The sequence below is a fragment of the Halictus rubicundus genome, chromosome 11, assembly GCF_050948215.1.
Source record: "Halictus rubicundus isolate RS-2024b chromosome 11, iyHalRubi1_principal, whole genome shotgun sequence".
Taxonomy (NCBI): Eukaryota; Metazoa; Arthropoda; class Insecta; order Hymenoptera; family Halictidae; genus Halictus; species Halictus rubicundus.
Window position 1 is genome coordinate 9,848,516 of NC_135159.1, and position 23,462 is coordinate 9,871,977.

At 34.9% G+C, this 23,462-nt stretch overlaps 2 protein-coding genes across 5 annotated transcripts in view; one reads left to right on the top strand and one right to left on the bottom strand.

The window, feature by feature from the left end:
• Positions 1-21,559, top strand: part of Hnf4 (Hepatocyte nuclear factor 4) — a 46,955-nt gene extending 25,396 nt beyond the window's left edge. For 3 of the 4 annotated variants that reach the window (XM_076796555.1, XM_076796557.1, XM_076796558.1), the window contains 6 exons: positions 10,045-10,246; positions 11,162-11,256; positions 11,467-11,603; positions 13,658-13,928; positions 15,993-16,145; positions 17,504-21,559. In XM_076796555.1, the coding sequence (XP_076652670.1) occupies positions 10,045-10,246; positions 11,162-11,256; positions 11,467-11,603; positions 13,658-13,928; positions 15,993-16,145; positions 17,504-18,012 (1,367 nt within the window). In that variant the 3' untranslated portion in view covers positions 18,013-21,559. The remainder of the gene's footprint in view (positions 1-10,044; positions 10,247-11,161; positions 11,257-11,466; positions 11,604-13,657; positions 13,929-15,992; positions 16,146-17,503) is intronic. The other variant, XM_076796556.1, reaches the window with a different exon arrangement.
• On the bottom strand, positions 18,283-23,419 carry Psf3 (DNA replication complex GINS protein PSF3). Its single transcript, XM_076796559.1, has 4 exons — positions 23,226-23,419; positions 22,747-22,891; positions 22,453-22,582; positions 18,283-22,234 (listed from the first exon to the last, which is right to left on the bottom strand). The coding sequence occupies exons 1-4, from the start codon at positions 23,329-23,331 to the stop codon at positions 22,007-22,009; spliced, it is 609 nt and encodes a 202-aa protein (XP_076652674.1). The 5' UTR covers positions 23,332-23,419; the 3' UTR covers positions 18,283-22,006.
• Between the last annotated feature and the right edge of the window lie 43 nt (positions 23,420-23,462).

The following is a 23,462-nucleotide window of genomic DNA, read 5'->3' on the forward strand; positions in this document are numbered from 1 at the left end:
GCGCTGACAAGCTGGGGGGGGGGGGGAGAAAAAAAGGAATGGCGACAGTTTTTTTTTTTCTCGCGTGTGGTAAAGAAATCTTTAGTGGAGCGATAAACTTCGCGAGCGAACGAGAAACGTGGAAAGTTTTCCACGCGTGAAGGATGCAGACGCTCGTTCGCATGTTTTTCCGTCCGTTTCTGATTAATTGTTTATTAAACGGCGAGTCGTGCCGACAGTTATTCGCTCCGCGAGAGACGCACGTGCGCGAGGCTCGTTTTCAAATCTCCGTTTAAATCGCTTTTGGAAATTTTTTTTACTTTTTGTATGGAGAAAATGAAACTATTTTTTATTTATTTATCATTTCGTTCATTTGTTAATTGCATTTCATTTCAAATACAATTTAAAACGGAACCATTATCTAATACATTGGAACGTGTCAAGTTGTGAATTTGAATTTGGCGCCATCGTAGAAGAGACTTACAAGTGTCTTTGCAAATGTTACATAATTTTCTGTACATTACAATTCATTTGTAAAAAATCTAACATGAATGTTGAAATATATGCGGCATATTCAAGAGTAAATATTGTTCAGAATACTGTTAAACTATTCTTCGATTGTTTGTAGTTTTACTTTTATCTCCCATTAAATATTCGATTGTCTATAAACATTTCCGAGAGTTCAAACAATGATTTATGAAATAGTATAGTTATAAAATATGGTTGTACATAATATAGTTAAGAAGTGGACAAAGAGTGTAATAATTAGTACATTTGATAAATTGCTGTGTCAAAGCTATTCAAATTGATTATTTGAATTTGCCGCCACCGCGGAATAATACTCGAGCGATTATTACTTAAGTGATTCCACTCACCATGACATCCAACGTAACCCTACTTCAGAAGTATTTACATATTCGTCGGACTGGAGAAATTTTACGTAATTCTATATGGAAAGGAGACATTTAGTGGTTTCTCTGACTATTACTGCAATCAAAACTTTCTTCAGACAGTTGTTCAAAAGAACGGAAATTTACATGAATTTTCAATGGCCCGCCATTTTCAACGAGGTGAGCGCCATGAACATAATTTTCTTTCGAATTTTACAAAGAATACATTAGTCTGACATTGGAACGTTTGTCATAGATTGAATATCTAAAGTTCAGAACTGAATGAAATTATTTGGAAAATTATTTAAATCTGTCGTAGTGGTACGACTGGCTAAAAGAGCGCCAATTTCAAAAGTTCAAACTCGAAACGGAAACTATTCCTCGAATTTAGTAGCTGCCACTGAAAATTGTGGTAAATTAATTAAGAATGAATAGATTTGTAGATGTTTCGATAGTCGTTTTATGCAAAATGGCCGAAGCAAGCAAGGACAGTATTCGCAGGATCACAATGGGGATCTTTCGAAGTCAGCAGGCTTGGTCGCATCAAACGTAATTTCTCGCCGCGAGCTGTCTAACACTAAACTCAAATATGAGTCCTCAAACATGAATGTCAATGTGAATCCTCTTTAATAGATCTTAGCTGAGGATTTACCTTGTATCACGCAAAGATTTGCTCAAGGTTGAATCCATAGAGCTCAATGCAGTGTATTGACTGTTCTGAGATTAAAGAAGCACATTAATATTGCATCTACTTGAATTTCAATAAGATACGCAAATTCGTATAAATATTTCCTGCCGGCAGATGCTCTAACTAAATAATTCAACGTGCAAATAATATCATCATTGTTATCTCCTAATTTTCGTACACATAGAAAAAAAGAATTTGTTAGTTTTAATGAATTCGAACAATAAATTGCTTGATTTTGTACTATATATATTTTATCCTCGGGCCTGATTCGAAAAGAATTTCACTCTTTCGATATAATCAATTGACGTGTAACGAGTCTTAATCAACATTAATCAGAAAATCGTTAACCAGCTCGATTAGGTTGCCATAGGGATTATCTCTGAACCGTTTTAATTATGTCGCCGCGACACTGGATCACTATCTATCGATATCTTGTTTAAAAGTTAACAAAAGATAACCGGGAAACAATAGTTATCGTAATGCTTCTCGATTAATCGAAATCGCAGCGCTAATCCTTCAACATTGTTTTCTTATCTATAATAATTATTAAGAGATAATTATCTCTCTAGCTTCTGTGCTTTAAATCAGTTGCATTTTTATGCAATTTTTATTGTGCATAAAAATACACAGTCCAGCGAGAAACTTTGCAATTCTGCTCGTCTCATTTATAAGTAGATTTGCATAAAAATTCAAGGAAGAAATTAACCGTGCTTGTTTTGCGAAAGATAAACGAATATGAAAAGTTCTGTTGGTAAATTAATCTTTCTGATATAATGGTTATAGTGACGGCAACATATCTGGTGAAGAAGAAGTCTATGAAGATTTTCTCCTTGCGATTTTTCCGCGAACGATCGTGGCCGTGGCCCTAAGTAACTATTTGCACACTAGAAACCTGTGTTTGCTTCGGACATCTTTGTTGAGCATAACATTTCTCGCCGGACATAATGGACGCTGCATGGCTCTGGCTTGCTAGGTCAGTAGATCGCGACGGATTTCAATGAACACTTTGTCCAGTCGCTAAAAGTTTCTTTCGAAACTTCCTTCAAATGCTAAACAATAAAAATCTACAGTAGGCTGTCGAAAGAAAAATGTGCAAACAATTTTCGCAATAATTTCAGCAAAAGGTTCTTCGGATATTGTACCCTAGTTGCGTGTAGTTTGAGATTAGATCAAGTGAACCGGTTTTATATTGTACAATTGTTGAAATTATGAAAATTCATTTACCGAAAAACCGCGAAGTAAATTTCGTCGTTCAAGTATGTATAATTATAGTGTTGCCATTTCTATAAGGCAATATTTACCTAATATGTGTTTGCAATGCTTGGTAGGTTCAATCAGAATGTTATGCATTTATGCTGAAAATGGGTAGGTGCAATTTGGAACGGTAAAAACATTTAAAAAATTTAAATATTCTGTTACTTCCAGCTTGTTACAATTATTAAGAAATGAATGTCTATAAGGCACCTACGGCTTCAAATTAGACAATTTTTATTTTACATAAAAATAAAATGACTTTATCGGAAGACTCAAAAACCAGGTCCTCAGTCCTATAGTTCTCCAAAGACTATGCTCCAGAGCTGTAATCTTTGGGCCGAGCAAAGCTAACGAGTTTGCAAGATTTTCAAAGTTCTTGCTTCCACCTAAATCGCATTTGGGTCAGATTTTGATTAGATCATGATCACACCCCGCTCAGATTTTACCCAGGTCTTGATTAGGACTCGGATAAGATCTCGCTCTGCTTTCGGTTAGGTCAGGATTAATAGATGAAATCTTGGTCAAGCTTTGAGGTCTTGGCTGGTTCACGATCAATTGGATATTGATCGCAGCATTGTCGAATCTTGGATAAGCTGCAGTTGGGTCTTGAGTAGATCCTAGCCTTTTCGATTAGGTGTACCTCGCCCCCCCCCCCCTAGCTCAGGAAGGTCACCTTGATGGAGTATTCCTTCTGGGGAGCCCCACGTATCCCCTCCTCTCCCCCAGGTAGGGCGGGGAATCCGTAATAAGCCACCACTTAAAAAACAAGCAAAAAAAGATCCTGTTTAAGCACCAGTTACGTCACAGGCACATGCGAACTACAAATTAAAGGAATTTGAGATTATCGAGGAATTACTCTCAGGTTGCTGGGACTATCAAAGAGAGTAACTAATACTGATTGGCTCCTGTGAATTGCAATTGACAGAAACAATTTTTATAACTGCATAAAAATCCGCAGTCTATAAGAAATGAGGTAAATGCAATTACCCTATAAGTTGAACCTGTGATAAATAATGATAGTTGCTGCAAGCAGGTGCACTGTAGCAATAGTTGTGAGTGAATCGAAGTGAAAAAACAATTATATCGAGATTAAATAAAAATTGCAATCGAGATTGGCACGGAGTTGAGTGAAATTGGAATTGGAACACGGAGTCAAGTGTAATAAAATTGAGATTGGGACTAAATGAAAATTATGCGTGCCCCGAGCATGTTGTCTCGCAGATCAAGGCTCGGTCAGCAGTCGTTCCAGCTTCGTTTTTTTCTTTTTTTTTTCTTCACCATATAGCGTTACAAAATTGCCGGTTCACCGGCTCGGTGTCAGCCTGTTGCTCAATGATTGTCATCGTGGTGGCAGGACAGAAAAACAACTTGGACAAAAAAAAATTGAAACATGAGTGTAACAGTTTAACATAGCAATGTTGTGTATATATAGGTATATATATTTGTTTTTATCGAAGATAGCTGCATCCACTTTTGTTCCTTTTTTTCTTTCCTTCCGAGTGACGGGGGTGTGAAATTGCAATTAGGCTCGCAGATTCGCAGGGAACATGAAACGGCCGCCGATTCTATTTTGCGGCGCATACCGAAGTGGACAAGACCTGCCTTAACTCAAGCCAAAGTCTAGTTCCTGACCCTATTCGCTGTATCTTCCGACGATTATGTGTGTCTCTGCGATTATGCGTGTCTCCGATTATTCGTCTCGATACGCCGCGAGGCTGTGGAAACCTTCTGCCAGCATGAAACAATATATTTAATTAAATGCCGTTTGATTTGTTTCGCTGATGCTTCATTTATTATTCAAATTAATCGTTATACTACTGCTTCACTACTATAAGACCGACACAATCCTATATGTATAGTAAAGTTTATATAATTCAACATAGTGCATTTTATATAATATTGAGTAGTCAATTTTGTAGAATGGTACGTAGTTAATTTTTTGCAGTATAGTATGGTCCATTTTGTATAGTTTTGTATAGTTAATTTTGTATAGTTTTGTACAGTTAATTTTGTATAGTTTTGTATAATTTTATATAATTTTATATAGTAAATTTTGTACACTTCGACTAATACATCTTGGATAGTTCTATGTAGTTCGTTTTGAGCAGTACAGTATAGTAAATTTTATATAGTTCTGTATAGTAAATTTTTATACTTCGTGAAATACCCTGGTTTGAAGTAAACTAAATATTTTGTTTTTAGCGTCCAGAATTATTCACGGAATTAAAGAATAAGGTTTTGAGTTGACTATTTGAGTTGACTATTGAGTTGAAATTTATTTATTATAATGTTTGACAAGTTTGTTGCACCGATATATTTCTTCGGGAATCATCAGGCTCCGCTCAATTTCGCTGACGCGCGATGACATGCAGAAGTGACCCTCGTGACGTAATCGTCGCAATTCACTACCAACTTATGCTACCTCCTCTTCCAGTGTTTTCTATAATGCCTGTACGTGACTGTTATATCACGTTGTACGACAGTAGGCATAATTTTTGGTAACGTAACAACATTGCAACGTTACTATTGCAATTCAATTCGAATCTGACGCGTTTTCCCGCCATTCTGTACCGCGAATGATTATTAACAGTCGTCTGATTTCAATTTGATTGGTTCCGAAAATTAAGTATGATAAATAAAACAATGTGTTACTCACTGGTGCACATTATGAATAAATGAAAGTGAATTTTAAATATTGATTAATTGAATTTATCGATGAAATTGTAGTTCCGTTTAAATTCCATACATTTTCCCGCCATTTTAATTGACAGAAGTGTTGTAAGGTGGAGAATGGCAACGAAAGTTATTAAAAATGGATTTGTTAATCACTAAATGAATATCGCGCTCATTATCAAAACAATACATTCGGTATTGAATCGTTAATGCTAATGATGCAGAAAAAGATAATGAAATATATTTAAATTTCATTCGTTTTCCCGTCTTTATGACCAATAACAATAGCATAAGTTATGGAACACTGACAAATATTATTTAAAGGGTATTTATTAATGATCATTGCAACTAAACGTTGCTCTTATTAACGAAATAACGTATTCAATTTTTCAAACTGTAAATTTTAAGTATTTCTTAACTTGATTTCCTGGCTTTTTATCAATTATGTCTGTTTTTATTGTGCCAAGCTGATTATTGCTACGGTTTGGTAATTGTTTAGGGGATTCCCAATTTTCGAGTGACTCCAGTATCTTTGTTATCTGGACGGGAAGCTCGAGTAACAAAACAGAGATTATAAAATTGATACGTCGGTGTTTACCGAATAAACAAGATGTTAACGTTGTCAATGTCTCAAACCTGAATAAATAATTTTACTAATCTTCCATTATTGACTTTTCCCTAACTGTAAATACTACTACGATGCCTCCACATAAAGTGAACCAAAATGGCGCCGACTGAGCTACCAAGCCGCCATATTTGCAGATTATTCATACACCATTCGATAATGTCACAATATTCTTCCAATATCCTTATGAATATTGTTGTAACAATTTCATAAATAATAATATCAATTCCCATCCAATTGCAAATGACATTACGATGCCCGCACATATATTCGGGGACCAAAATGGCGGCGGCAGCGACCGCAACCGCAACCGCCATATTGCCGGCTTCCAAGCGTCCATTTTCCACTCTATCAATTTCTATAAACAATTTCCTTGCATAATCTCCACAACACACGGTATATGTATATCTGACAGTGACAATAAACATAGTCGAACACACTGATTTGCAATCACTTTCATTAAGCGCTCGTAAACGTGTTTCATGCGAACCATAAATCCCGCGTGGAGGAAAAACAACACGATCAATTTTTAACGCTTTATTTTACTTTGTTAACAACGAGTCGGATTGTTTATACAGTGCAACACAAGAGCGATGGCGGCCTCGATTGTCTCGTTTCAGTTAAAATAAAGTTCTTTCGATGCGCAAACAGCTTGCAGCGGTGAAACCACGGCTCGCGGCCGGTCAGCGTTAAAAGTTTGTTGCACACGGCGGTGTAAAAGTGAGAGAACCATTATTTATTTACTAGACGAATGATGTAACGACAATAAATTTCCGAGACAGTTCAAGGTTTGGGTGCAATACGCTCGTAACGCAAATACAGGCATGCCTTTCAAAAGGTATCGTGGCAAAATGATTTTTTTTATTGCTTAGAAATAAATATGTATCTGTATATGTAAAACCCGTACACTTAACATGTAATTGAAATATTTACAAATTTTTAAATAATAAAATCTAGGTTAGGTTACCAGTGATATTTTACTAGGTTAGTGGTCTAGGTTAGGTTAACCAGTGATATTTTTCAATGATCTGGATTTTAAGCCATTTTAATCGCCGAATCTTCAATTCCCCGGTTAAGCGTTCTCGAGTACTGATCATGTGATCCAATGGCCTCGGTTATCGCCGAATTTTGTTCGTGGGAGTAATTTCTGGTTTATCACCAAGGTCGAGCATTATTCCATCAGTTTATTTTCGGACGCGTTCGAACCTCTGTATTTTTTTTCTCTGGTTTCTGTTTCGGAGCTTTAGAGCACTAAAACACCTAACATCGATTCAATGATGCTCAGAAGCTTCGACGATCTGTGTGCCATCTGATTTTTGACTTGCTCGAACAATTTCTGATTACGTTACGCGGGTGTCTACCGTATATTGTTGTACAAATTCAGCGATAACTTGTTTGTTTATAAATATTTCTCTATGGAACTTTGACCGTGATATTCCCGACATTTTTCCGGTTAAAATGACACCCATGGCGATGCCATTCGGGTTCCATTAACCCCTGTAATCGGCGATATAGTGGAACCTCTGTTATCCGAACCGATCCGGTGTTGCGAAGTCGGACGAAGCGACTAGGGACCCCCCTAGCGATTAGGGTTGTAGGGCGAGATGACGGTAAAGGAGTTTCGTAACGTGGCAGCATAGGAAAATAGATGAATATTGAATAGCAAAGGAAAATAGTACGGCAATAAAGCGCGATGAATTGCTCTTTATAAATTATTCCAAGGCCCGGCGCGAGTTTTTTCCGCGGCGACGATATCTGTGCGTCGTCGTTCGCATGATATTATCCTGATCGCACATTGTCGGCCCAGAAAAAAAAAAAGGAAAACGTTCGACGACAGTTTTTGCGACACACGGCCGACTGACCTCTTCATTCGCGCATGTTTATTCCCTGCGGATTTTTGCATAATCTCTTTTCTAACCGGCATTAGGCGAACGAGTCCCCCTTGACCGGGTCTTCTGGGCTGAAGCGTCATTTTGGAAATTTTTTTTTTGGGAAATCGGACGGCTGTTTTGGATCGAGGTTTTGCACACATATTTTCTACTATTTTGGACCATTGGATAGCATTTTTTGAAGTCAAAGTACGTAAAATTGTAGGAGCTAGGCGAACGAGTCTCTTAAAGGGGTGGTAGACCACCTTGACTATGCTTGGAAAATTTTTTTTGCGGATAATTAACAAGTGAAAAATTACGGGTTTTTACAGTGACACTAACACATCTCTTAACTTTAGTCTCAATTTTTTTCACAACGAAATATTTAAAAATGACAGTGTTATTACCTGTTTTTTGAAATGGCCTTTTATCGGTACATCGATTGATGGCCGCCATTGTTGACAAAACTTGGACCAGCCATTTGGAGAGATAATCAATTGTACATGTATCTGTGTATATGTATTCACTGTTGTTTGCAGAGACTTGTTGCTGGCTGCATCAAGTTTGATTAGCCATCAAGATAATACATAAATGCTTCATTAAATCCAAGAAATTATTTATGACTTGACGTAATAGGCATATTCCTGACCATACTTCTTCAATAAAATGACGTTATTTGATACATATAGTTGTTGTAAACTGGAACGTTATATAAAGTTAAATTTTTTTTATTCTTTTATTTCCAGTAAAGGCGGCCGCCATTGTAGTAGTCTCGCGTCGAATTGGCGCGCTTTTCAAATACAATTGTTTAAAACATCATAATCTTCGACCACCAACATTCAAATATCGTTTGTAATTTATGTTATGCAAATTGCAATGCAAATTCTAATGGACTACAACAATCAGAACGATAAATGGCTTATAAATAAATGAGTTGATGGTGTAAAATGGTGTTACGGCAGCCCGATTTTGCAATAAATATTGAAAATTCGCGATTTAACGTTATCGAAGTTTCGTAGCGAACACGAGGCCTTCTCGCAATAGTTTACCAGGAATATTCAAATACCATCTCAAGGACCTCGAGTACTTTGCATACTTAACCCCGTGGTCAACTTGCTATTTTCACCTCGCAAAAAAAAAAAAGAAGTCTTAGAGGAGCCTTGTTTCCAGGCTAGTGTGGAGAATTGAAAATTAATTTTTTCTCATTTTATTTAACAATTATTCATTATTTTAGAAACTGTTTTAAAGATTGAAAATACATTTAGAAATTAATTCAGTCCATAAACAAATGTAAGAACCGATTCAAGGGTTGAGAAATACTATAAAAATGAATTTAGGGGTTGAAAATTAATTTTAGGACCAATAGAACGATGGAAAGTAATCTAGAAATTATTTTAACATTGGCAATGTACTTACAAGTCAATCAAAATAATAAATTAACAGATGAATTGATTTAAGGGTTGAAAAATGCTATGAAATGAATTTACGTGTTGCAAATGAACAAAACATCGGATCGAATAGTTAATAGTCCTCCAGGAAATTAATTTAAGAGTTGAAAATTGATTCATGAATGAATGGATGGTTTCGAGGCAAAGTTTTTACCCCACAGCAGTCGCAATCGTTAAATCATTTTATGCGTGCATGTAATACACGAACATTAATATGTAATAAGTTATAGATACGATCCTCTAGATCGATGAATTTAGATTAATATGAAATTAGAATGAAGTTACCAATTGCATAATTATTCGTCAGTATATGGTCTACGTAAAGTGGGTAAAAAGGCTCGTGAACGAATTATGGGCGTAACTCGTTACAATTAACAAATCATTATCATTATGTAAACTGATGTTTTCAAGACTTAATTAATGCGATAAGAAATTAGATAATAAATCAATTGTCAGTTAAAACATATACGTGTCTTAACTGAATTATACAAAAAATTGATCATAAAAAGACAAATCAATTTCTCGCGTTTCTCTTCAAAGCAAAATGCCGGTCGACAAGAGCAACTGAATTTGTTGCATGAAATTTTATGGCTGACCAGATGAAATTGCATTGTTGCAGATGCCGATTTGAGCATGGGCGCAGGTGCAGCAGGGGGCTCGGTCCTCGGGCTGCCAGGATCGGGCGTGGGTGGCGTTTTGTCACAACATTGTGCGATCTGCGGGGACCGAGCCACTGGAAAACACTATGGTGCAGCATCCTGCGATGGTTGCAAAGGATTCTTCAGGCGGTCTGTCAGGAAAAATCATCTGTACACCTGCAGGTCACTATAACATCCATTTTCCTTATTTTTTTAAACCCCAACAATTATGGTAAATTTTAATGGCGACCAGTTTTCCCTTTCTCCAAATTGTTCAATCACTATTCAAATTGTTCATGAAATTACAACAGCAGATGTCCACTTTTCTGTAAATTATAGATTCATAAATTTTTTCCCTTTTTTAAATTATAACGATTAGCATACAAACTTAATGGCAATCGTTTTTCCTTCTCTCCAAATTGTTCATAGGAAAATTCTTTGGGACTAACAGACAAATATAAACAACAGAAAAACATACAGGGTAAAATAAATATCTGCTTCGACGTGCTAAAAATGTTCATTTTGCTAGAATTCATGCCACAACTCTGCACCAAGACGATAACAATCTTTATTCAAATTTCGTCTCATTAATTTCCCTAAAGCCCCCAAGTATAATAAACGTGTGAACACCTGCACTATGTCAGTTCGACACGACAATTGCTCTGTGCTCTTTCCATTAATTTCGAAAGTTTACGTAGCAATGGTTGCATTTACATTACGATCTAGACAGTTCTCAATATATTTTCCTCGTTCTCCAGTGGGCAGAAGTTGCAGTAAAACAACAATATTAAATTTGAATGCAGATTTTATTTAACTCTTCGTCACGGTAGTAAATAATAAAGTAAAATATTTATAATAGATGAAATAATAATTATAATAACCACAGTAAAAATAAGTTCTTAATACATAGTATAATTAAAAAATAAAAGTTATGAGCCAACGATAATAAAATTCTATCCAATTTTTTTTAATAACTACTTGAACAAAAATCCCAGGAAAAAATACCAATTTCACTGTTTCTGTTCTTTGTCCTTTCCATTGACACGGGATTTCCTTATTTGTTGTGTACAACGTGTGTAAATATTTTGATGTTTGCAGATTCAGTCGGAACTGTGTGGTAGACAAGGACAAGAGGAATCAGTGCAGGTACTGCAGATTACGGAAATGTTTCAAGGCTGGCATGAAGAAAGAAGGTGAGCAGAGAAACTTCTTTATTGAAGGAGAAAGAAATGTAGAAATTGCAGATTTCGTTCATTAAAGATATTAAATATATTTAGCTTGAAATAGACAATCAACGTTAGGCTTTATATTCTCTATTATGTGTTGGCAGTTAATAACCATTTAAAAAATTGTTATAATAGCGACAGGTGGGTGATAATCTCTCTTTGTCCGATTTTGTTCAGCTGTACAGAACGAAAGGGATCGGATAAGCTGTAGAAGGCCAAGTTATGAGGAACAAAGTAGCAACGGCAGTGGATTATCGGTGGTGTCTCTGCTTCAGGCTGAAATGCTCAGCAGACAAGTCGGCGCTGCCCTCGAGGTCAGTTCGTATCAACAATTATAAATTTTATTAAATTACAAAGTGGCTCCAAAAAAAAATGGCTCCAACACTGAATTTCCCATTTTTTAACGATTGTGAATATTCAAGCTGTTGCAACTTTGTAAAAAAAATCGTACAACAATAAATTTAGGCTCGTTTTAACGCTCGAAGCATCTGCTCTCATAACCCGTCAATAATTTTCTTCTAGTATCGTTTTTTATGAGTCGAAGTATAAAAAACTGAAGACATGTTCTTTCCGAGGATGTTGTAGATTGAAACGTCTGTAGAAACGTTAAAAAAATTTTTACGGGACTGAATTTACCGTAGATTTGAAGATTAATGCTTTCTCTTTACAATGAGCTCTCAAAAATTGATACATGATTTTTTTCAATCGTTTTATTGAATTTTCACAATAGTATAAGGTACACCGTTATAACTATTCGACCAAATTTGGTCCCCGTTTTTGTCCCAGGAAATAGGTTTAAAAAATCGTACATCACTTTTTCAGGTCTCGTTGCGAAGAGGAATCTTCATTCTTGAAATCTACAAAAGATTCAATTCCGAAAAAATTTTTTCGAAATCTCCAGAGACGTTTCAATTTGCATAATTTTCGAATAGGTTTTTTGAGAAACATGTCTCCACTTTCCCATCCACTGCATCATACAAAAAAATCGTAGAGAAAAATGAACGGTGGATTGAAAAAGTAGAGACTTCAAGCTTTAGAATGAGCCTAAGTTTGTCATTATACGATCATTTCGCACGAAGTTATAATAATTCAAAGATTGTCAATTTCCCGAAAATACTTTTTGGAGCCACTGTAAATCAACATCTTCCTTGAATTATTATTGATGTGTCTGCCCGCTTCTCCTCTTTATCGAACGGCGAAATGGGCTTCGTATATTTTGGAACAGCCTGTATAATATACTCGAACATGCTAATCCGTTTGTCAATTCGCTCGGTCGGTTTAATGAGAGACATTCACTGTCTCGCTCATTGTTTATCGCGTTTAAACAAACAAATTCAATGCGTGGCTCTCAATAATTACGAGAAGAAAGAGAATTAATGAGGCCTGTGTGAATATTGCCCCCCTCCCCCTGATGTATATTAATGCGGTGGACGGAAAGACATCCGGCTGTTTACTTCGCGAGGCATCGTCTTTCGGGCCATTGTTCAAATAAAACCGAGCTACTTGCTATAATGATCGTTTTCACAAAATGCCAACCATTGAAATACTCGAGCACCATTATTTATTTACAATAAAATAATTTTCAATCGCGAAAAAAATTCTTCTGGGTTGTGAGAATCGAAAGAAATAAATAAAAACGACAATCAAGGAAAGTAATTAATAGTCGCCTCATTGAACATTTAAAATTAACGTTTATATCTTTTACAATTGAATAAATAGCTCACCTTTATTTTTGAATGCGACAAAAATTTCTATGATAATTTTATGTGAATGATTTTTTTAGGAGTCTCCTTTCTTAGGAGTTCTTTTTGATAATGGAAATTTATTTTGTTGTATTTTTTTTTTGTTGGAGGTACAGTAAAGATTCCAAATTTTGTGTTGAAACTCGTATGTCACTGTACATATAATTTGTGTACAGACTGTTTCACATGATTGGGACGAGTTGTTGTTTATGTTATCAATGCAAAATGATGTATAGTACAGTTTACGTAAAATTGGGGGGAGCTTATGTCATCAGTTTACTGTTTTTGAATTCGTCTGCAAAATACGAACCTTCGAACTTTACATTTTTTGACAATTTTCGCGAAAACGTGCAGTAGTGATGAATTTTTATTTATATCTCACAAACAAACCAACAGTCAAGAAAATTATGACTTAAACTGTCCCTAATTTCGTAAATATTACGTTATATTAAATTTTCATAAAAATCTCTTTAGCCAGTCACGAGTAACCGATCATTTCACCTAAAATGACTCATAGTACTCGATTCTGCATCGACATGGCCCAGTTTTTTCGAGTCACCCTGTACATTTCGCACTGTGCAAGTGCTAAAAATTCGCGGAGGGTAACTGGAGTGTTCTGCCAACAGCTAGGCAGCCCGAGCAACGACATCGATCTCAGCACGAAGCAGATCGCGAACATAAACGACGTCTGCGACAGCATGAAGCAGCAGCTGCTGATCCTAGTCGAGTGGGCCAAGTATATCCCAGCCTTCAGCGAGTTGACCTTGGACGATCAGGTCGCCCTGCTGAGGGCGCATGCTGGTGAACACCTTCTTCTAGGTGTTGCCAGGCGTAGTATGCAACTCAAGGACGTTCTTCTGTTAGGCAACAATTGCATCATCACGAAAAACTGTCCTGGTACGTCCTTCTTTTAAATCTCCCGCCTTGGGGACCTGCTTCGGTGTTTGTGCTAACCAAGAATTTAGTCAGCCATCTTGTTGTTTGAATTTGACGGGCAGGGTTGTGGTCTGGCAACACTGCATTCAAAAATACAAAATAATTTATTTATAGAACAGAATTTCTTTGCAATGAATAACGAAAAATATTCAGTGACTAGAATTAATAATTAATTATAATATGAAAAGTAAATATTGAAAAAAAATGTATATAAATGGATGCTCAAAGTAACAAATTATCCTCTAATGTTGCTACTGTAATTGTTAAATTAACCAGGCTATTCAAATAGCTTACATAAAAAGTCTAGATAAAGAACATTAAATAAAATCACTTTAAAACACAGATAAAGTTGTATATAATAGTTATATGGTTTGGAAATCTGCATAAAAGTTGACCTTTCATTAAGTGTAAATGCATTAACTTTTATTTTTCAATTCAAATGCGGAAACAGTTCATAATTTCTTATATTTTCTAGTTCCTTTTTCAAATTTCCCGCGATAATATTTATTATACTGGGCATCCCCTATTCAGTCTCTCTGTCGGTAACGTAGTACACTGTGTTAACGATACGGAGCAAGAATAATTATTGTTAGTCTGCGGATTTTATGCATTTGTGAGAAAAATTAATAAATCAAATGCAAAACAGTGAAAATATGTGAAGAATTTAAAAATACGAGTTTATTAACAATTAATACATAATCAATGATCTAAAATTATATTTATTATTAGCACTTGATATTTATTTTTCTAATTGGAATCACTATTGTATTATTGTAGAAAATTAACTTTATCTGATCGACGATAACAGTCAACGGTTATCACGTCAAAATATTTTTTGCAAATACATGAAACAGCTAAAAATACAATTGTATGCGATAAAAATTACCATTGTATTATTTCATCTCTCAATAAAATCGATAGATAAGATTTCCGGTGATAACGCGAAAAGATACGAACACACTAGCAAAGAATCGTGTAATTGTTAAAACTTCTTAACTGATAACTGACTTTTACCTAAATGCTTGCAATATTATCATGTATAATACGTAATTTCCATTTATCTGCCATAGATTATTTTGTTTATTACGTTCTAATGTTTAAATCACTGTAATTCGAAGTAGTTTGAAAAGTAAACAGCTTTCCTGAAATTTATGCACTTACGTAAACAGGTATGGCATACTTATTAGGAAAATATGGGTGAGTGAATAACAACAGCATGCACGATAGAACTATCTTTTAAAACAAACTAACATTGATATAACACTCTTTCTTGACTTGTTGAGTCAAGTCAATATTCTTCCACAAAAGTTTCTTCTTTTTTTATATTACATCGTTGTACATTTCATTTTCTATGTTTTACATCAATTGAATTTTTGTGGAAGACAGTTGTTGTATATTGTTTGTACTTGAGTAGAATTTAATCATGCAAAGTGAGACAATCGATACAAACCTTCAACTTTCAATGTGTTAATAAGTAACATTACTTAACAAATGTATAAAAAATAATTTTAGTATAAATCATTCTGTCAAATTATGTAAAAATATCTTGCACTTTCAATAAACATTTTACTAGTTTAAATTAACATCAAATCAAATTGTTATTGTCAATACTAAAGCAAATCTCATTAACTTGTATTAATATTGATCAATATTTTTATTCATTTGTGTTGATTTTATTTGGTTTATATTAATGCGTTTTTAACATTGATTAATAATATAATTAACTAATGCTGCTGTCGCAAATTATAGAATTTCAGGTATGTTTAAAAATAAATTGAAAATGAGTTTCATAGTTTAATAGAGAAAAGAAATCGGCAGTCTCGTTGAGCAAATTGCACGACCATGTATTGGGGAGTAGCTAGTAGACTGAGTTCGGCCTTCACGTTGCGAAATGCAGTAGCATGAGTGCAGATGGTCTGTTCAAACTGGTTGTCGGGTTTCACAGCTTCTTGTACACTCTATCTCATCCGGACTCAGTCGATTGGTAGCTGTATACGATAGGGACGGCTTAACCGTCGTTATCAGTCATATCTTTGTCCGCAGAGGGTCGCAATCAGGATCTGGACATGAGCAAGGTCGGCGTCAGAGTAATGGACGAGCTGGTCAAACCGTTGAACGAGGTGCAGATCGACGACACTGAATTCGCATGCTTGAAAGCTATCGTCTTTTTCGACCCCAGTAAGTTTCCTCCTTTAAACACCAATAACTATTTTCCTGAACCCTGATCTATCATACACTGTTCATCATAGTCTACAACACCTAGAAACACGAGTCACCTTGAAATTGTTCAATGAATTTAGGGGATTCCCCATTGTAGAATAGTTTATGATAGCTAGGATCATTAAATGATTATAATCAGTCAGAATGTGTCAATGATTTTCTGAAGCCAGATGAATCCGTTAAAACTAATAATAATTCCACTAGAGCCCATCAGCTCAAAGCAAATTTCTGTGTGGCGCATAATCAGCGAGTGCCTAAATTACTTCTGCAGTCGAGCTGGATATAATAACCGTCTTAATTTTCATGGTGTCTTCTAACCACATGTTCCGGAGGCTACACTCCCACTTGACCCGGGTTTATCAGCAAACGAACAATTAAATGGGCGGTCCAGTAATTAGATGAGCCTCCCAATTAGGGGATTCCATGCGTGTTCTGATAACGACGATATCGAGCGGTCTCGCGTTGCGATCCGCAGTCGAACGGTACGAAGAATTTGCGTGTCATTCAGCGATGATTTGCCGGGCACGCGAGAACGATTGTCTCAATGAGATTTAATTGATCATCGGCGCGGTCGCCGCCGCCATTCTCCAACAAATTGCAGAAGATCGTAGACTCCCTGCTGCGAGCTGCCTGGCGTGTCATCCTCTTAAGCTGAAGATTATCTGCCTGGTAGCTCCTCCTGGTGACACCCGAATAATGCTCCATCAGGTGGTGAAAGCAAAAAAATGACGCGTTCTAATATTTTTAATTTACGATTATTAACATTGTAAAGATGCAGCCATGAGGAATTATTCAACAAATTTATTTCTTAAACTCATCTACCATTTTCAATGTCATTGAACCTGTACAGTACTATCATTGATAGTCCCAACCCATATACCAGTCCTACCCAGTATAATTTCTGTCATTTAGGCTCTAACTCCTAATTTATGGGGTTGCTAGTAGAAACATTTTCTCAGTTTGTTCTCTCACCGTGTACATAGTTACACGGTGTGGTTCTTCGAAGAGGAACTGTGGACAAACTTAGCGTAAAATATGAAATAGTCTAGCACTTTAAATCGTGTATTATATAGTTGTCGTTTTCAATCATACTATTTATGGGAAGAAGTGGAGACAATGAAGTTGGATAATCAGCAAAGAGCAGGGAAATAGATAAGACTACAGTAGAGCAATTGTCAAGTAGAGGGGACTTCATACTGAATTACATAATATTCTTAATACTTCACCTACGTAGAATATTCCTGTGTTCTCAAGACTAACAAGACTGCTTTATTAGCATTCAGATCATAAAATCATCCGTGATCTCCTGTCAACAGATGCAAAGGGCCTAAGCGAACCGCAGCGAATCAAGCAATTGCGCCAGCAGATTCAGATCAACCTGGAGGATTACATCAGCGACAGACAATACGACAGTCGTGGCCGATTCGGCGAGATCCTCCTGACTTTGCCAGCTCTGCAGTCCATCTCTTGGCAGATGATCGAACAAATCCAGTTCGTGCGACTGTTTGGTGTGGCGCACATTGATAACCTGCTGCAGGAGATGCTCCTAGGCGGTGCCACAGCTGAAGTGAACGGTGCTGTAACGCCAATCCCGATCTCAAACGCTCCTGGCAGTTATGTGAGCAGCAACGAAAGTCCTAGTAGTCCATTGACGCCTGCCAACGCTCCACCACTGAGTCCTCAAGACCACATGTTGGCTGGGGGAAGTCCCGTGATCATAATGAGGGACCTGACACCAATACAAAGTCAAGAGGACGTGACCAGTGTGTCCGGATTCAGGATGTTCAAGCAGGAGCCCAGTCTAGAGAGTGAATCCACTTTTTAAGGGCTCCTGACAGACTCGATCGGTAGATCCTGTGGAATGAAAGTGAATTGTTCTCGACTGTTGCTGGTATGACTCGCACCAATTTGGAGTACTTACGATTTCGGGAACGATGGAGCAGATGTTGTGGAAGCATTTTTTGCAACAGCTTAATTTCTGTGACAAATGTTTATTGACCTTGTGGTATCCAGAGAAATATTTGGTTCATGTTAGGAGAGTTATGTTCCTCGGGATATCGAAATTCTTGTGATCTTAAATGATTCCGAAGAAGACTTGTTTTTGTTAAAGAAGAAACTGTTTTGTAAGGAAGGATGAAATCTTATGGCAACACTTTACATGTCACCATCGGAAATCTTTCCGTGGCTTGAGCCCTCTCAAATTTTGTTTGTATATTCACTGGTCTAGTGTTCAACGAAATATTGTGATACGTGGAAATCACATTTGAAAACGTATGAGAATGTTGTTGAAGGTCACTGTAGACAGTGAGAAATGGTTGAAAATATTTGGTGCAACATTAGAGTAACAGGCAATTCGTAATTTCTAACTGTGACGCTAGAATGTGCAACCGTTTGACATGAACTTTTTACATGGAATTGTTCATGCATTTCTAGTTCATTGAATAATTCCAAAGTGTATAGAAAGAATCATCACAATATTAACAATTGAAACAAAATTTTGAGAACTATTTTTTAATAGATTGGAGCACCTAACTGAATATAATGTGATATTCAAGAGTCGAGTAGATTTATCTAAAGATCCTGGAAGTCAGTTTTCTGAACTCTTTCTCAAAATGATCCTTTTGAGACAACTGTTTACCTCCAGGAGAAACATTATTTTTTGATATAATTGAATTCGACTTTCTGGGATGTTATGATTTTTAAATAACATTTCTACTCATGAGATCATATCGAAACAATTTCTCTAATCTAGTGCTCATGTTCCACAGGGTTGAGAGAACGGTTTCAAATTCTTTTTTTATAGTTCACGATAAAGTAGCTTTTATATTTTATAATAAAACTCGAAATAATCGGATGAACGTTAATTGTTTGTTCGAGGACAGTTTCCTCACTGTGAATCGCGGAAAGAACATCTATTTTTGTAAAACGCATAATAGTGGGGGTAACTAAGCATTGTAACAAAGATGACCCTTCAATGACCTTGAGCATACAATTACATAGGTTGAAACTGTATGAACAGTTGGCAACTATTGAAAATACTGTACGATTTCTGGTTTTATTGAGTAACAGTGGTGCTCAATGGATTGCTCAATTAATCCTTAATTACCTTAATCGTAGGTTCGAATCAAACTCGATAATTAAATGAAGTCATTAATTATCTATATTTTTTGTACAACGGTCATTTAAGTAAAATTCGTTAGTAAAATTAGCGATTAGTGAAATCGAGATCCGAGAACAATCTTTGCATTTTATGAACACAAGAACGTTATGATTGCTCGAGATTTTTCGATTTCTACCATTTAATAATCTTTTACGATTGTTTCTTTTTTTAAGTATGTTAATTTTGTAACTTTTGTCAAGATTATTTCTTCATTTACTTCAAACCATACACGACCGACCTCTAAACGCAACAATAATATAATTAACATTCATTGTTACGTACGTAGACGTAAGTGTACTGTTATTTATAGAAAAAGGGTTAATTAATTATATTATTTATAATATATTCCTGCAGAGAATATTTTTGTTATCGCGGTAAGCAACTTGTTACCCTGTTATACCAATTGTACATTGTATTATACAGACACAGTGATCATCGATTGTAATAATAATCAAATATTTTTATAAATGACAGATTCTATTTTTCCAATAACGACGATGCTATGGACATTTTTTATCATTTTGACAATTATCCTTCTGACAAGGGTTAAATCTAACAATGTTTTTTAATGAGTCCTATCTCAAGATTTAACTAGTAAATTTTATCAATCTATAAAAACAGACAACAAAAAGATTCGAATGATTTTATTTGCTTCACAGTACCAACCGTGTAAATATTGTGTTGGTACCATGCATGGAGTAAGAGCGCGAAATTCAATTTTCATATATGAACACATCTCAAACAAAAATAATATAAGACTTCCTTTAACTGTATCCTCGAAATTTATATATTTTTAAGTAACTTTATGATTTTTTTAAATAAGATATGAAGTGTTCTAAAAGTTGACTTGAATCCTAATTGATCGACTTTAATGTGGAACTTCTTAAACTATTTTCCTAACTGAAACGATTAATTTTAAGCGGCTCTTAGAATTATGAATTAAAAACCGATAATTTAAAAACAACGTTTAGATAGTAGATAGTCTTCTCGAATTATTAACTCTACTTTCTATTGTATATCAAAACGATACCTAAACATTTTTTAGGTATGTTTCTGTTAGAGTTACTTTTGAATCATCTTACAAATAAAAAAGTATAATTCCTATAAAAATGGTATAAAATATTAATTTCATTTTGCAATATGAGACAGGACTTATTAAGAAAGCACTTTTTCAGTTATATTTTTTCCTTGTGGGAAAGGAAACTTTCTCAAGAGTAGAACAATTAGAAAAAATGTTTGTAACTAAGTAAATGTAATGTTCGTATAAATTATAATATAACGTTAAAATTGAAAAGAAAGATCATTACACAGGGCGTTCAGGAAATGTTGAAGACTTTTCAAGAAGTTTCGGTCCTGTACCCTGTCCATAACAGAACACATTCCACAATAATAAATCAAAATCAATTAGCATAGTAATCTTAGCACCTCTCTCACCGAAGAAAGGAGCACACGCCATTGCAATGCAATTTTTGTTAGCAAAGAAGTACGCATGCTTATTCTTAATGCCCCAGACATTTGGAATGTGACTGAAATTATTCTTCATCAGTTCGAAACAATTTGGGACATACTAGAATCAAACAATAAGTATCCAATAAAGAGAACAGAAAACAGTTTTAATGAATGTCTGTTATGAAACGAAACGTATTTGTGTGTTAATATCAAGGCTTGAACCTTAGAAGAAACAAAGAAGAAACAAATGATGAAACAAATTTAGTTGCAAGTAGCTATTGAAGTAAATAAATCGTTGCTTCCAAATGTACAACGCGACTTCTAGTAGATTTCGTATTTATGGCCGGATAGGAAGCAATAATACATTTAATTTAGCAATTAATGTGTAACACTACTATAAATACATAATGCGAAATATAATATATATAATATATATATCGTTTTTTTTTTATGTAATGCGTGCCTAAGCAGACATGCAAACTGTAAATTAGTGGAAGTGATAAATATTGTCAATAATAAACAAGGAAACTGGTTAAACTGAGGGACAACTTGTACCACGTTTCTGCATATTTTTTTCTGTATTTATTTTTTACTGTAACATGTTTTTGTTGAAAACGATATATTAGTTTCGCTTTCCATTATTTAAAAAAAAGAATTTCATCGATAAAATATACTAAAATAATGGATACTCTCTAGAAAAATTAATTTTTTATTCTATGGTATATGTTATGTTCAAAAAAAATACACATACTTCTTACAATTACGAACTTTCTCATGTATCATTTTATTATTTTCCTATTTATTGTAATCATATGTCTGTTCCCCATTATCATAGTCGATTTTTTAATTTTTACAATCGTTTCGTAGGCTAAGAATGTTCCTTAGGTTGTGAGCAAAGCATTACCAGCATAAACAATCGCTAAATAAGCTTACACGTCAAACAAATTGTAAATAAACTTTTTCCTTACGCAATTGTTATTTGAACGTTGTAGAAAAAGTTTGTATCATATAATAAAGAATGTAAATGTTTCATAGATTTTCATAAACAAGAAAAAGACAATTTTTCTAGATGCTAAGATGCTGTTTTATTGAGTGCATTCAATGTTTTATACAAAAATAGTCCAATATATTATTTTATACATTTTGTCATAAAATGTCAATTAATTTATTCAAACCATGCTTGAGCGTGTGTAAAAAACAAAAAAATTTGTCAATCAAGTTCATAGTCAGCTCTTTTACGTTTTTTCAAATTTGCCGTAATTTCGGATGGAAGAATGCTATTGGTGCCCATTCTTAGCCACTCTAGCAGTCGAATTTTAGCTTTTCTTCCGTTTAAAAAGAGATCTCTTTCGAGTCTGGGAAGTTGGTTTCCTATTGTTGGATCAGATATCGGATTGTGGGCCCAGTCCATAACTAATCGAAAACGGGACTTAAATGTCTGAAAATAATTGAATATTAATCTTTAATCTCGCTGCAATGAAAGTAAAAGGGGAATTTAGGTTTAAGTTTGGGTACTTCTAGATCATTCGGATTCCATATTTATCACTTCCATCCATATATTTAGAATTTAAGTCAATATTACAAGCATGTCTGCACTTTAACAGACATTGAATTACATCATTGCCCAATTTCTCTTGGAATTAACCATTCATTTACCTGTAACAAACTTTCTGTTATTTGCTCTGTTTCCTTGTCACCAAATTTTATAACATGCATGCCTAATTCATAAAAGTAAGGGTTCCATTTGCTCAAAACAATAGCATCTGCATCTGCCTCCAAAATTTCCCTAACAAAATAATAAAAAACAAATAAACAAAAGCATCTCCATAGAAAATAAATGTTAGACTATTAAAAAATCAATGAACAAAAACTTTCCATAGTAAATAAATAAAAACAATAATAAATGAAAATTTACAAGTGCAATAAAGATATTAAATATTTCGAACAAACCTATATCCTTCCTTGTATATTTTTGGTATATCGACGCTAACTATGGAATTCTGTAAATTTTTTAGTGCTTCTGCCAACCATAATGGGAACTCTACTTTTGATCCAATTTTTAATGCATCGGATGTTGAGGAGTTGTCCAGAAAACCTTAAGTAAGTATGAATTGAGGTGGTTAATGACATATTTTATATAAATAACAGGAGAAACGTCTCTTTACAATGCAATCGTATTTTAATTGTTTATCAACGTCTAGTTGTATGCTATAAAAAGGACCGTAATTAATATATACTCGACTCGAAAGAATAGGTTATGTATCGTACCTTAAATCGAAATAAAATATTAATAAAGAATATGACAACGTTACTTAAATAAATGATTGTAAAAATCAAAAAATATCTTCGTAAACACAGCTCAAAGTTAAGAATGTATACATAGTCTGATACCGTTAAAAATATAGTGCTTTATTTAAACTAATCACTACCTAATCCTGGTAATTCGACTTCAACTTTGCAAGTTATACGTTCTTCAGTGGATAAAATATCATTCACAGAAAAATAATCGGGTAAATAACTTTGACAGCATGCCATTTCGCAGAACACAATAAACGCGCGGGAACACTATCAAACTAATCAAGTGTCATCTGATATCAATAACAGCGAAAACATTATAAAACCGTGCAAATTTGTGACTACATACAATTTACAATAATGTTAGATTG